The sequence below is a fragment of the Gobio gobio genome, assembly GCF_949357685.1.
Source record: "Gobio gobio genome assembly, chromosome: 14".
Lineage (NCBI taxonomy): Eukaryota > Metazoa > Chordata > Actinopteri > Cypriniformes > Gobionidae > Gobio > Gobio gobio.
The window spans coordinates 26,396,973-26,411,876 of record NC_137107.1 but is presented as its reverse complement, the minus strand read 5'-3'; the positions used below and the strand labels follow the sequence as shown (position 1 = coordinate 26,411,876).

The following is a 14,904-nucleotide window of genomic DNA, read 5'->3' as shown; positions in this document are numbered from 1 at the left end:
AGGGACCACCGGGACCGCCACGGAAGGAGCCTTCCTTCTCCTTCTCCGCTTAGAGACCACTGGTACTGGGTCTACCGGAACAGAGTCCACCGGCACCGAGTCCGCCGGCACCGAGTCCATCGGAACCGAGTCCATCGGAACCGAGTCAACTGGAATAGGGTCCACCGGAATGGTTCTCCTCTCCCTGGCCTCTCGTTCCTGCATACGAGCGAGCCCCTCCACCATTGTCTCGAATGAACACCTCTCATACGCACTCCTAAGTATCCAGTCCATAGGCTTATCGAGAGCGTAAAAGAACAAGTCCTTAAGAGACTCTTCATTCATTCTCAATCCCTCCGCCACTCTCAGGAATTCGGCTGCGAAGCTCATCAAATCTGCCCCTTGTTGGCGGAGGGACGCTAGAGACTGAAACCGGCGAATGCGCTCATAATGAGGGCACGGGACAGTGGGTGCTGGTGGGTGACGTGAATTCCTGCGCTGAGTCCTTGACATGGTCGGTACGTTATGTCACGTGAAACTTAAAGAAAACTAAAGTGAGGACTCATGTGCGCGAAGGAATGATTTTTAATATAAAATAAACATAAACAAAACCAAAAAACCCACGAGGGGGGAAAAAACATAACATAACATAACAGAAAACTGAATAACTTGAACATACCAAGGGATCACAGAGAAGGGAGACGTAGACAGAACAACGTACCGACAAGGACTGAGAACACAAGGGAACTATTTAAAGGGTACAAATGAGGCAGGTGATTAGGGAACACAGGTGGGGCAATTTAAACCAATGACAAGATAACAAGGAGGGTGGGAACTAGACTAGGACGGAAAATAACAAACCACCACATGTGCTGCACAGGACAAGACAGGTATGTGACAATACCGATATAAATCATTTAGTAATATGAAAAAAGGAGGTGGGTCATTGTTATTCTGACAAGTGCCCAAACCTTGCAGTGTTCAACAGGTAAAGTAGTGAGTCCCAGCAACCGAACTGCCGTTTAGCAGAAGTTTTTTAACCAAAGCAGCTTATTATTAGTTGGTTGCCCTGTACCTTTCATTCCAAACAGTTATGGACTCCATGTTCTGATCTATGATAAAAATGGGATGCTATGAATACTGTTCGCCCATGGGTGTGCTGGTCTGAAAACGAGGTGTTTTCAGGCGCATTGTTGGCACGTTGTTATTTTGAGGCAACTGAAAGCAACTGTGCCATTGACAAAAACCTGGTCTAAAGTCAATGGCGCAGTATTTTTTGTGTTATTTAAAGGGCGTGTTAGTAATATGCACCTATAGGCTATACAATGCACGTACACTCTGCTTGTTACACACACAGGGCAGCAGTAACACACAAAAAAGGATTCCTCTTCGACAATCAGTCTTTCCGCTCGCAAATTCCATCATGTAAATAGCAAATCCGCCATGGCTTTTAAAGGGAATGGGAGATGAGACTCTGATTGGTCTATTGCACTTTATGCCCAAAACACACCCATGACTCGTTAAGAGACTAGGTACAACCCTTTTAGATCATGCGCAAGGTGCGCCGACCGTTTTTCTTCCGTCAAAGTGTAAAAGTGGATTTGGACATGCCCTAAGTGCACCTGCGCCATGTACTTCAGACCATAGATATACATAATAAAGGCTAGATGTCTCGTCCCATCTGCTGGCCAATGGAGGTCGACATCCGCACTTGGCGGCCATCTTGTCACAGTCAGCTCGCTCACTCGTAACATTGTGTTTTAATGGTGCATGTACTTTTTAAATAACCATAACTTGCTCAATTTCAGACCGATTTTCTAACTGTTTGGTTTGTCATAAATGTCAGAGATGTAGTTATGACACTGCATACTTATGAATAATTATTCATAATTTGTTCAAGCATCCAGAATTATAGGCACCTTAACCCTTAATCGTCCCTCAAGTAGGGTTTACGTTTGAGTCCCTTGGGGTCAGATAGACCCCAAACTTTTACAGAGCGATTGCATAAGGAAATATAAATTTTTTACATGGAAAACTATATATCATTTTTTTTATTTACTTCTCAACTATACATTTATGCTGTGTTTTTGTGGGTATTTGGTAGTTTTTTACCTATTTACTGCACAAATACTTAACTATGTCATAAATTGGCTCATTAAATTTAGGAAAAGTCACAGAGTCTCATGGCCCTGAGATGAAGGGAACACTTTTTAAAAATGGAGGAAAAGTCCATTGGGGTAAGCTGGACCCCAAGGGACGATTAAGGGTTAATAACGTTTGTAAGAAACCAAACCATTTGTAAATCCGTCAATATTTCAGCGAGATAAGAGTATTTGTGTTCGTGCAGATCACTCACAGAGCCCGCCAGAAAGCTTGCCTGTGACAAGATGGCCGCCGGTGATGACGTTAGAGACTCCGCCCTAAGACATCTAGCCTTTATCATGTATATCTATGCTTCAGACCATGTGCTTAGATCGTTAAAAGAGGGCCCAACAGGTGCAGCCAGTGTTGGTAGAATACTTATTGTTATCAGTTACTGATTCCAAATTACATAACAAAAATTGTAGTTTGTGGCCTAATCCGCAAGGTTGCTGGTTTGATTCTCCATACCAACTGAGGTCAGCACCTTGAGCACCTTTGCGGAAAGGCGGATGTTTTCTGACGGTATTGTGAAAAGGGCCTATTGCTATTGCAAATGGCTGCCCATTGCTCCGTGTGTGTGTTTTCATGGTTTGCAGTGTGTTCACTAATTAGCTGCTAATGTGTGCGCACTAACTTTGATGGGTTAAATGCAGAGGACAAATTCCAAGTATGGATTACTTGGAACGCGTTTATCACATTGATTTGAACAGGATAACCATGTACCATTCACTTCCCATTGTGATCAGACAGGCTGATTCTTGTTTTTAAATCTGCTCTTAAAACCCTTTTTTTTCAGAATGGCTTTTATGTGATTTTTTGTTTGTTTGTTACATGTTTGATGTGCTTTTATATGCTTGTAACGCGCTTTGAGATGCACTTTTTAAGGTGCTATATAAAAATAAAGAGTATTATTATATAAAAATATAAAGAGAAAGAATAAATATTCCATTCTTTGTTATCAAAAGTGCAATACTACTGAGGTTTGTGAAGGAACTGCAGGGGGTTTGTGAGTTTAATGAAAACATTTTCAGTAATTAAATCATAAAAATTGAAGATTAAAGACAAAAGACTTCAAAAGATAGCAATACATGGTTAAATGACTCACTGAGTTATAATTCAAATAACAAGTAATGTGTTGATCAGGAGCTGATTATGTAGCGTTGCAATGTTGAGAAATCACTTCTCTGCAAATCCAATGGTCAAATGCTGTGGGTCTCAGTTTTCAGTGATAGTCACATGACTAGTGGAAACCTGGAAGACCTTCTGAATGTATAAGCAGTTGGATTTATTTTTAGAAAGGAACATTTAAAAGATAAAAAGGAATAGTCAATTAATCAATTAATCATGAATCATTTACTGCCATTCTGAGAATAACATGTAATCAATAATAAAGTAACTGTAGTCTGATTATGAGTATTTAAAAATGTAATATCTTCTAACAAGTAATTTTTGGAATCTGATTGCGTAATACAGATTGTAATCAGTTACTTGCCTACCCACTGCATGGGTGCAGCATAAAGAAGAACATGTTGAGCATGAATTTGGGAGTGATGTAACATGAGGTGAGTTGTAACTCTATTATATTTTGTGGTAAGAAGTAAAAGAAAGAAAAAAAAATCGTATCTGGTTTTCATTGTGGTCAAATTGTATGCAATTTATAGCAGATAAATATATGGGAATATTGAATTTGTAAAATACACAATGCTGGAAAAAACAACACTCTTGTTTTCTTTTACCTGTTCAGGTTATAAACCTCAAGAAATGAACAGCAGAAATGTGTGCATTATGTCTCTGTCTGCTAATAGTGATACATTACTGATCTATTTTTAACTCCACCCTACACCACTCTCTCTGACACACCTGCCAGATCTCTAAAGGAGGGAAAGCATTCTGGAGCAGATCGGCTGTACCACACCAGCCGTTCGATGGCTGCAGGGCAGCGTTCCCATCTCAGATTTTATCATCCCTATAGATTTATTGCGACCGAAAAGATTTGTTTTTTTCCAGCGTGTTTTGGCAAGAGACACGCAAGTAAAGGGGGACTCCATCTTTAAGACGGTTATAAATCTGTCCGGGTGCATTCGGAAAGGACTTTAAATGCAACACACCCTTGGGCGCGCGGCGGAGAACGCCTGTTACGCACGAGGCGAGCGCGAGACTGGGGCATTTCTGAACACATCAGTTGAATTGTTGAACTTAAAAAAAATACGACAGTGGCTTTTGGAACGAGCATTTCACCTGATGGATCTTCAAGAAACTCTGCTGCGGTGGCAATGGGGCTGTCACGTGCCAACTGGACCGAGAAGAGATAACTGGAGCAACTGAAAAAATCATTGTTTTTCTTCAGAATTAGTGTGTTCAGCATACTATAGCCTACATATGAGACCACCGATAACTATAACTCCAACCGAGAAAATTTCACAACACTGCAGGCATTATACGCGCCCTGACACTTTGCGAATTACAAAACACAGTCTTTGAGGAGGTGAGTGGATTTCATATATGGTATCAATGTCTTTAAAATGCCCAGTTAGACGTCAGGTAATCAGGTTGGCACCTGTTGTGAAAGGAATAGATCGTTGATGGATATTAATGGTCCGTTCTTTATCGAATGAAATTTTCATAGGAATTTTGCATTTACAAAGTTTGGTTAGTAGTTTTTTGGCCTTCGTTAGCCTATAAAACTTTATTAAACGGCTTTATGGAATACTTGATTCTGATTGGCCAATTTGCTGGATGCAATTGTTTCATAGCTTTGTGTCACTACATCAAATGTTTACAAATGCCACCCATGCTAATCTGTTAAATGGTTTTGGTGGCCCGAGGCGTTCATTCACGGTAAGAGCAAGGTGATATTTGAAGGATTGTAGTGATGTATGGCCCATGTGAGTTATGGCTTGTCAGTCTCCAGGGGCGAGGGAATAGGAGGCTACAAGCCCGCACTCTGAGCTTTACGCCCGGCTGTCCGTGGGAACGCAAGCGGCAGTAATTTTATGGGAGCTTCGCGGGGATGTCAGCGTTCCTTGATATAGACATTTCTTATCTAAACTACAGATACTATAATAAACGATGATGGGTCCGGAAAAGTATGGTTTACAATTGCCTTTGCGCACGGTGGATGTGCATGTGCCCGGTCCGTCTCCAACTAATGGAGCCGAAGAAGCGGAGCTGTGCGTAGAGAGTCACTCAGAGGATTCGCTTGATCCGTGGAGGTAACCGCGAGGCGTTTTGATTGTATACAGGTTAACAGACTGAAAGTCTTGTAAAAATCCCTTTAATGCATTGAAACCGGGTACGGTGTTCTATACAAGCGTTTCTTTTTTGTTCTTGATCAGAGGCTTTTTGGCTGGTAATGAGGAGAGTGAAGTTTTCTGTGCAGATGGTGAACTGGCACTGTGTGAAAGCTCGGTTCATCCCTGGTGTATTTGAATCATAATTGGGTGTCAGGGAGAGCTTGTTTTCACACACACACACCAAACAAGCAATACGAAACTGAACATGTAGCTTTTTGATCTGGTGAAAGATGCTGATTGAGTTGATATTGCAATAATATTGCATTTTTTTTCTTTCTCCGACCTTGACAATGAATCAAAGTGTATTTTTCTATGAAGTGTTTCTGTTAAGTACCTAAAATTCTTCATGTTCATTGGTGTAGCCTATTTTATTCAAGGCAAACATTATTTTATATGACTGAATCAACCCGACTACATTTGGTTTCAACAGATGCTATTTTTAATGGGCTGAGCGGACAGAAAGAGATAACAGATATAGGTCACAAACTGCACATTTCTTTTTAACAGTGCACGACATGCCATAATCCGGATCTTATAATGCAGTTGCCATTCTAAGGATATCTTACATGCTTCTTGGTGCATTATTTTGCTTTGGTTATTTTCATTATCTCTTGAAGTTGGTATTTCTATCCTTTACTTCACATGTATATGTTTTATGTTGAGAAAAGGTTTTTGAACCATGACAGGAGGGTTAAACTGTATTTTTTGATGTGGCTGTTATGGACACCGAGTGTTGACTTAAGTGCATGCAAAGGGTCCCTGGAGAAGCTCTGACATTTCTCTGATGCAACTTCACAATGTCAGATCTTTCCCTCCCCCTCTATCTCTTTCTCCATCTGTTTAAAGACCATTCATTTGGTTACCTGGCATTATTTGCAGACTAAACATTAGGCTGTGTTTTCACATTTCAGTCGAAATCAGCTTCCATCTGCATTCTCATTGACCTTGTGAAGGTCGTATAATTGAGTCTTAGATGCCATTCGGTGTCTTTGACTCTCAGTGTCTTTGACTCTCAGTGTCTTTGACTCCCTGAACTATTCGCTACACTGAATCTCTTTTATTGCTTTGAGGACGAGTACAACAGTTGACCTTGTGAAGGTGCATTCCTGTTGTGGCTCATTATCATCACTGTGACCGTCCCATGTGTTTCTGTTTGCGGTTGTTTAATGAACTGGCTAACATGTGTCCTAGGTAGGTGCCGTGTCTGTCCCCGAAATGCCAATGAACCCTCTTTAAGAGGTCCTGGAAAAGAGCCAGGAGCAGATGAGAAAAACCAAAAAGCCAAGATAGCACCTGTGCATGTGAAAACCTCACACCTTTTCCGGTACTGGCCGATGTGTCGGCCCCATGAGATCCTATGAGTTAGACCAGCTAAAAGGTGTCTGGGAGGAATCCATTAATATTGCATCATGTGTTATTTATCATGCCAACAATGGCTGCCACTTCCTTTCAGTATCTCACTCTTTCTCCATCTCATTTCTTTTTTAAACTATTAGATCAACAGTCCTTGCCACACTAAAGGCTTAATGTGACGGCAGTTTCACTCAATATCAATTTGCATCAGCATTCACACAATGCCTGTGAGTTAGAAATGGGTTAGATTAGGATTTAAAGAACTTTAGAATAGAATGTTTGTCAAGGTTACTCTTGCAACCTCAGAATAATATACCTCAGAATCCGTTACCAAAGCAACAACATACAGTACAATCCGGCATTGGTTATTTTGTAATTTGCATGTTTTAGCAAGTAAATGCCAAGAAATTGAGGGAATGATCATCCTTTGAACTGACAACATTTTCCAAATTACTTTATGCTTTATTTTTTCAAAAATGCATTGTTAAAATATACCATTTACTTCTATTGTGCATTTATATTGAGCTTAATTTGTTTTTGAAAGAAGTCTCATATGCTCACCAGGACATTAATTTGATAAAAAATACAGTAAATTTGTAAAATAAAAATACATGTAAAAATATTTTGTGAAACAACTGTTTTCTATATAAATATGTGACCATGGACCACAAAACCAGTCATAAGTCGCACGGGTATATTTGTTGCAATAGCCAACAATACATTGTATGGGTCAAAATTTTAGATTTTTCTTTTATGCCAAAAATCATTAGGATATTAAGTAAAGATCATGTTCCATGAAGATATTTTGTAAATTTTCTATCGTAAATATATAAAAAAATGTATTATTATTAGTAATATGCATTGCTAAGGACTTCATTTGGACAACTTTAAAGGTGATTTTCTCAATATTTAGATTGTTTTGCAAAAATCTAGATTGTTTTAGATTTGTAAATAGTTGTATCTCTGCCAAATATCGTCGGTCCTATCCTAACAAACCATACATAAATGGAAAGCTTATTTATTAAGCTTTCAGATGATTTATAAATCTCAATTTCATAAAAAAATGACCCTTATGACTGGTTTTGTGGTCCAGGGTCACATATATTTTAAATATAAGAAGCTGAATCTTCAGCATCATTACTTCAGTCTTTAAATCATTTTAATATGTTGATTTGCTGCTCAAGTGACATTGCTTATTATAATCAATGTTGAATAATGGTGTTTAACAAGGTTGTGCTGTACAATATTTTTGTATTTTCAATATTTTAGTGGAAACCTTAAAGCTTTTTTTCAGGATGAATAGAAAGAACCAGCAAAAGAACAGCATTATTAAATAATATACTCTTTTTGGTAAGAATGTAAATGCAGTTACTGTCAATTTTGATTAATTTTATGCATCCTTGCTGAATGAAAGTATTAATTACTGTTTCCAAACTTTTGAATAGTAGCCTAGTGTATGTTGATATCCTCTATAGGTCCAGTTTTAAAAGTCAACCAAACGACTCATCAGTGGCTTTTTAAAATATTCATGTGTAGCTGCCCTTAGCTGAGCCTAGTATCAATCAAACTGTGCCCAAAGCTGCCTTTAGCTAAAGCCCTGTTAATATCTATGGTAATTACAGTAGCACAGAACCCAATTGTACAGCTAGGGTTCGTCCTTGGTGAGCATCACCACAAATTAGCTGCTTCGACTCCTCTGTCACCTTCTCGTAATTCACTCTCAATTTACATGAATCTCTCTTGACAGAGACTCTGTGTGTCTCAGAGGATTCCCTATTATAACTTTAGAAAAGCGTAAGCTTTGTGTGTGCTGGTGTTTTAGATGTGTCAGTAGATTTACAAAAGGGACACCCGAGACATGTTCAAGCCTTTGCTTGATGTGCTGACAGTGATTCAAAACACTAAGAAAACAAAAAACGAAATCCTGTGGAAAATTGATCATCTTTTGGCAGGCTGCTATAGAAAAAAAAATCCACAGTTTCAGTCCATAAACAATTGTGCCAATAAATTATATGGGCAACTTATCTACCTTGGTACTGTCATTGTTTTACTAAATAAAAGCCCTGTTGTGCTCACAGTGGGGAAAAAAAAATCAATGGCTTGAACAAATGAGTCCTCAGACATACATTTACAGTGTGGGCCAAAGAGACCACTAGAAAAAAATGCTTAAATTTAATACAAATATATATTAATTAAAAATGATCAACACAATAATTGAAGTGAAAACAATATTGATGTAAATCAGGGCTCAAAAATATTGTTGGCATATTTTTAAGTCAAATTGCATACTTATATTTCAGTTAATTCAATTTAACTGTAAATTTATGTACAATCTGTAAAATGTCAAAATGTTGCTACCATATTTTTTAATGGTAAAGTTCTGGCAAAGTTCTGATGGTAAAATAAAATGCTTGACGAAGGAGAATATCTAAACACAATGTCTTTATGAAATCCACAGGAGAATATGGCAAACACAACCACTTTACATCGACGAGACAGGACAAATAATGGAACAGAACAAGGGCTGTGTCCGAAAACCTAGGCAGTGACTCGGTGCCTTATCAGACAGCGTTTGTGCATGAAGGCACCTCACGTGAGAACTAAGCAAATATTTAATCTCTACATTAGTAATTTCTCGCTAGAAATGACATCAGAAGTAGAAAAGGTTGGTAAAAAACGTACATTTACAACTGACCAGCAAACGCAACTTTCGGACGCCATCTCTTTTTTCCAGCTCAACTGGCACAGGATTTTGGGATATCAAAGGCAGCGACGGATACAAATATGCTGCCTTTAAAAATCGATCAGATGAAGGTATCTCAGGAGACAGGATGTGAAGCTAACATTAGATTCGGACGTGCCTTGGTGCCTTCCTGCCTTGAAATGTGTCCTCTGAAGGCAGCATTTTCCAGGTTTCAGACACAGCAAAGGTGTATACAGACTAAACGATGGAACTAATGAGTTAATTAATCAACAACAGGTGCACTGAATGAAACCGGCACAAACATGGAAATTAGGTCAACTTAGAATGACAGAACCAAACTCAATAAACAGAACATAATCCTGACAATAATGAAATTATAAAGATATAAATACAGTACCGGTCAAAAGTTTGGAAACATAACTATTTTTAATGTTTTTAAAAGAAGCCTCTTATGCTCATCAAGACTGCATTTATTTGAACAAAAATACAGGAAAAAAATTTAGATTGTGAAATATTATTACAATTTAAAATAATGGTTTTCTATTTGAATATACTTTAAAATGTAATGTATTCTTGTGATGCAAAGCTGAGTCTTCAGTGTCACATGATCCTTCAGAAATCATTCTGATATGCTGATTTATTATCAATGTTGGAAACAGTTGTGCTGCATGCTTAATATTTTTTATAACCTGTGATCCTCTTTGATGAATCACATTTTAAAAGAACAGCATTTATTTAAAATATAAATACTTTGTAACAATATATACCACAGTTTAATATTTGGGGTCAGTCATTTTTTTTCTTTCTTTTTTGAAATAAATTAATACTTTTATTCAACAAGGATATGCTAAATTGATTTAAAAAAAGAAAAGAAATAGTAAAGATTTGTATTGTTAGAAAAGATTTCTATTTTGAATAAATGCCATTCTTTTTATCTTTTTATTCATCAATGAATCCTGAAAAAAAGTATCACAGGTTCCAAAAAAATATTAAGCAGCACAACCGTTTCCAACATAAGAACTGAGTATCAAATCAGCATATTAGAATGATTTCTGAAGGATCATGTGACACTGAAGACTAGTATAATGATGCTGAAAATTCAGCTTTGCATCACAGAAATAAATCAAGTATATTAATCGAAAACCATTATTTTAAATTGTAATAATTTTTAACAATATTACAGTTTTTATTACTGTATTTAATACATAATATAAATAATAATAAATAATATTTAATAAATATTATTAATACATAATATTTAATAAATAAATGCAGGTTTGATGAACATAGGAGACTTCTTTTAAAAACATTCAAAATAGTAAATCTGTGATACTTAAAAAATTAAAAAAGGCAGCTTTACATCAGAATTTTGCTATATATTTACCATAAGGTAGCATCACTTTTACATTTTACAGACTGTTCATAAATGTACAGTTAAAAATGTATTTCATTAACTGAAATATAAGTGCAATATACTAAATCGCTAAAATCTGTTACCTAGATCTGTTATCCATACTTTTATAATACACTGACAACCACTATAAAAAAACACAGGTGGTAAATAGAAATTGAATGAATCAAAGTTCATCAGAAGTAGCTTTTCCACAAGCTGACATAAATGCTAATATAAAGTGTGTGTACACTGTGTGTGTACACATGGGCATTTCTGTATTTGAATGTTAGCCTTAAAAATTAACTTGATTGAACATACTCACAGTTGTAAATGTATGCTCCCTTCACACCACTGTGTATTATACACTAAGGAACCTGTTCGCCTGCGCGCCATCATTCATTCTAGGTCTAGTCACTTTCTTTCAGCAACAGACATAAGATCATTACTCACTTTTGGTGAGGCTGCAGGCGCACAGTGGTTGCGTGTTCATCGATTCATCTCAGTTGTTTGTTGTTCCTTTGAAGGGTGAAGATGCCTTTTCACCATGTGAGAGCAGGGCTGCTCTACACAGACAACTTCCTGAGCACCTCTCTCTCTGAAACCAGTGAAGAACAGCTTGCCAACATCTCCACAGAAGAGCTTGGTGGTGAGTGTGTGTGAGTGTGTGTGTGTGTGTGTGTGTGTTTTATTTGGCTGGCTGCTATTTGTCTCAATTCTGAATGCTCAATTCTGAACTTTTTCCCGCTTAATTCCAATATGCTGTTATTATTTTATTAACCCTTTAAACACACAAGGAAAATCTTGTCAATAGTTTTGTGTAAAACACCTAAGTGTTGGTTGTTTTGTAAAGACCATTCTGCATATTTTGGCTATGACATATGGAAGAACCAAATACCATTTTGGCATCAGTGATGTCATATCTTGGCACGAGGCATCTGGTACATTTTTGAATCTGAATGTGCACATAAATGAGATTTCAGTTTCAGCAGAGAGTTAGAAGAGTATAACTTAAAGAAGATTAGAACTTTGCTTTTTTCCACACACAATCCTGGAGCATGGCTTTAGAAAACTCGGAATATATTGTTTTCTTATTGTTTCTTATTCTTATAGCTTCTTATTGTTTATTGTTTGACTACCTCTCGACATTATTAACTGCTGTTTTATAGGAATAAAAATACGTATTCCACAGAATAATAACTGCATCTTGATTCTGAAACATCAAGAGGGTAAATAGGCCTACATCATGAATTTTTTTTTAATAAACTTTTTCTGATAAACTACTTCCTCGCTGTTTTTAATGTGGTCATTCGGTGCTACTTAATAAAGCTATAACCAAATGAATAATTTCTTCTGATAAACATTACAAACCCATTACAGTTTATTCCCCACTATAGTCCAATGCAACTGTAAGTTTCACGTCCTCATCTGTCTTGCCGGTCATGTGTTAAGGCACTGCCTTAGGGCACACAAGAAGAAAATCGATGGTCTGACTGGTGGGTTTGAGGGTGTTGACAATACAGTGGTTGATTTAAAGTGATTTTTGAGCTGTGAAACTCTCAGATGGAATTAAAGACTCTTTTGAAAATGATTGTATGGACAGACCAGGAATTGAGGGATGTCCACAATGGGAGGTTTCACATTTTGTATATTCATGAGATGAGGGAGTGTAAGTGGTAGTTCAGATGAGGTCTGCATTTGCAAAAAGAAAAACTCTGAAGGGAGACAAAGAGGAACATGTTAAATAATGAGCCACTGCCTAGATCAACTTATCAGTTAACTCATATTGAATGAAATCTAGAACCTTTGAACATTTGTCTAAATCTGGTACTAAGTCGCAAGTAATGCAGAAAATCAGACGTAGTGTCAGTTCCGGCAGGTCACGTTAGTCAAGCTCGCATCAGCGGTCTGTCAGTTGATCACGCCTACCTAATGGAATATGATGTCTATCACAGCATACATATATAAGCTCTTCAGTACTATCAGCAGCTATCACGTTCTCACGTTCTGCTCATTTACCCTCCTCCATCCCCCAGCTCCTCCTCTTGTCCTGTCAGGATTTGGTATTCTGATTCCCCTTGAATCCGACTAAATTCCTGAATTATTTTGTTCTGTTCAGTTTCACTGTTGCTGTGTTCGAAATCGCCCCCTATACCCTCATTCATTATTCCCTACTCCACTAATATAGTCCACTTGAAGGAGTGAATGAAAACAAGTGAGTGAATTCGGACACTGAGTGCACCAGAAGGGCTGCTGCTTTTGCATAGCTTCTGCTTGCTGTTTAATAATCATTTAAAATGTAATGAAAAGATTTACCTTGATCTCTGCCATGACACTAGCTTGTGCAACCCTTAATTAAGCAATTTAATCAATTAAAAAGGAATTTATATCTCTATGATATAGGCTTTCTACGATAGTCGCTGTTGCCGGTGTTTACCGGTGTTCAGACTCAACACCTGTTACAGAACTTGCCCACCGTGGCACCGCCCCCACCGTTGTTTCGATTTTTTTTTTCATAGTAATAAAATAATTTAGTTCAGTTAGAGAACAGACCATTCAAATATAAATTGAACGTGTCTGCTAATAAAGCATGATCCGACCGTGAGTCTCGGCACAAACCCAGCAGGAGTCAGATCTCATTCATCAAGAGAGTGAGCTGACTGAGATGATCGCGGAAGATTTGGTTTCAAAGCGAAACGTATGCTAAAAAAAAGCGCCTATTTGTCATTTGTTTTGTTGTTCATTAAGAAACAGTTTTTCATTAAGAATAATAGGCTAATGAACCCACAATTCAAGCAACCTGCCCCCGAATTGGCGGTAATTCAACTGAAACTAAAATTTACGGACAAACTGTCATTCATTCATGGCCTCACAGAGCGCGCATTTACAGACGAACTGTCATTCACGGTGTGTGCGCACAGGCGCGTTTTCAGTTCATGCAAATGGAAGATTAACTTTCATAGGAATTCATTGAAACCACTCGCTTTGCTCCGCTGCATTATTTATGAATGCCTGAGCAGTCTGTGCATGTTATTTTCGGTTAGATAGAATTAGTGATTTAAAAGCCGAGTCGGTGATACCGGTATTACCGGTGTTGTCACACGTCGATTAACCGGTGGGAAAATGTCCTCACTGTCACATTCTTTTTCCGCAAACCTGTTCATTCGAACAGTTCATTTCACTGAACCGGTTAAAAAAAACAGATCACCGGTTCTTTTACGTCCTCGCATAATGACGTCATTTCTATCATCCCGGCTGATGAAAATACATTAAAACACATTCATATAAAGTAATTTGTTATCATAACTTAGTATAACAATAATACTTATCGTCATCTTCATCTTGGATAAGTTCTTACATTTACGTTTTGCAAAAGCACTCAATACAGCCACTGTCGTGCAAACGCGGATGTTTACACAGATTAAATAAATTTACATTGACATAACATAAACTTACATAAATCCTCGGTTCACTCGTCCTCATATTATCAGCACAGCATCAGTTGTCCGAGAGAAACAGTTCAGTTCAGACGTTGCTGTCACGCATGCTCACTTTGCTCAGTCTCTCAGCTCATCGGCTCTCAGTATTGAACATGTCCGTAAGAAACGATTCTCGATTCTGTACTGGTGATCCGAGAACCGGTGCAACCCGTTCCTGACTCGAGAACCGCTGTATCAGCGTATAAGTGTGCTAAGCTGAGAACTGCTGCAAGCTGAATATGTAGTCTTTATTAAAACTATACTGTTTTGATGAATACATTTTAAGATTTATATCAACTTATTTAGAAATTAAATAAGATGTTCCTGAAGATATCATGCATTATTGATCAAACAAATAAATGTTTAGTTTGACCGTTTTACAATCCATTCATTGTGTTTCCAAACTTTAAAATAATACAGTGATAAGACAGCAATTATGTGATGAACATGTTTCAAACATTATTAATTGTATACACTTGAAACCTGCATTTCGTTCCTCTGAACAAATGACACCCATTCTCAGCTCAAAAAGAAACGGTTCTTGATTCTGTACTGGTGATCCGA

General features: G+C 37.7%; 1 protein-coding gene across 1 annotated transcript in view; it reads left to right on the top strand.

Moving 5' to 3' along the window:
- Positions 1-5,193: 5,193 nt before the first annotated feature.
- The window catches only part of caln2 (calneuron 2), a gene marked incomplete at both ends in the record, with an annotated part of 45,475 nt that continues 35,764 nt past the window's right edge, over positions 5,194-14,904 (top strand). Inside the window, 2 exons of the mRNA XM_079834432.1 lie at positions 5,194-5,333; positions 11,389-11,510. Coding sequence (XP_079690558.1) covers positions 5,194-5,333; positions 11,389-11,510 — 262 coding nt within the window. The remainder of the gene's footprint in view (positions 5,334-11,388; positions 11,511-14,904) is intronic.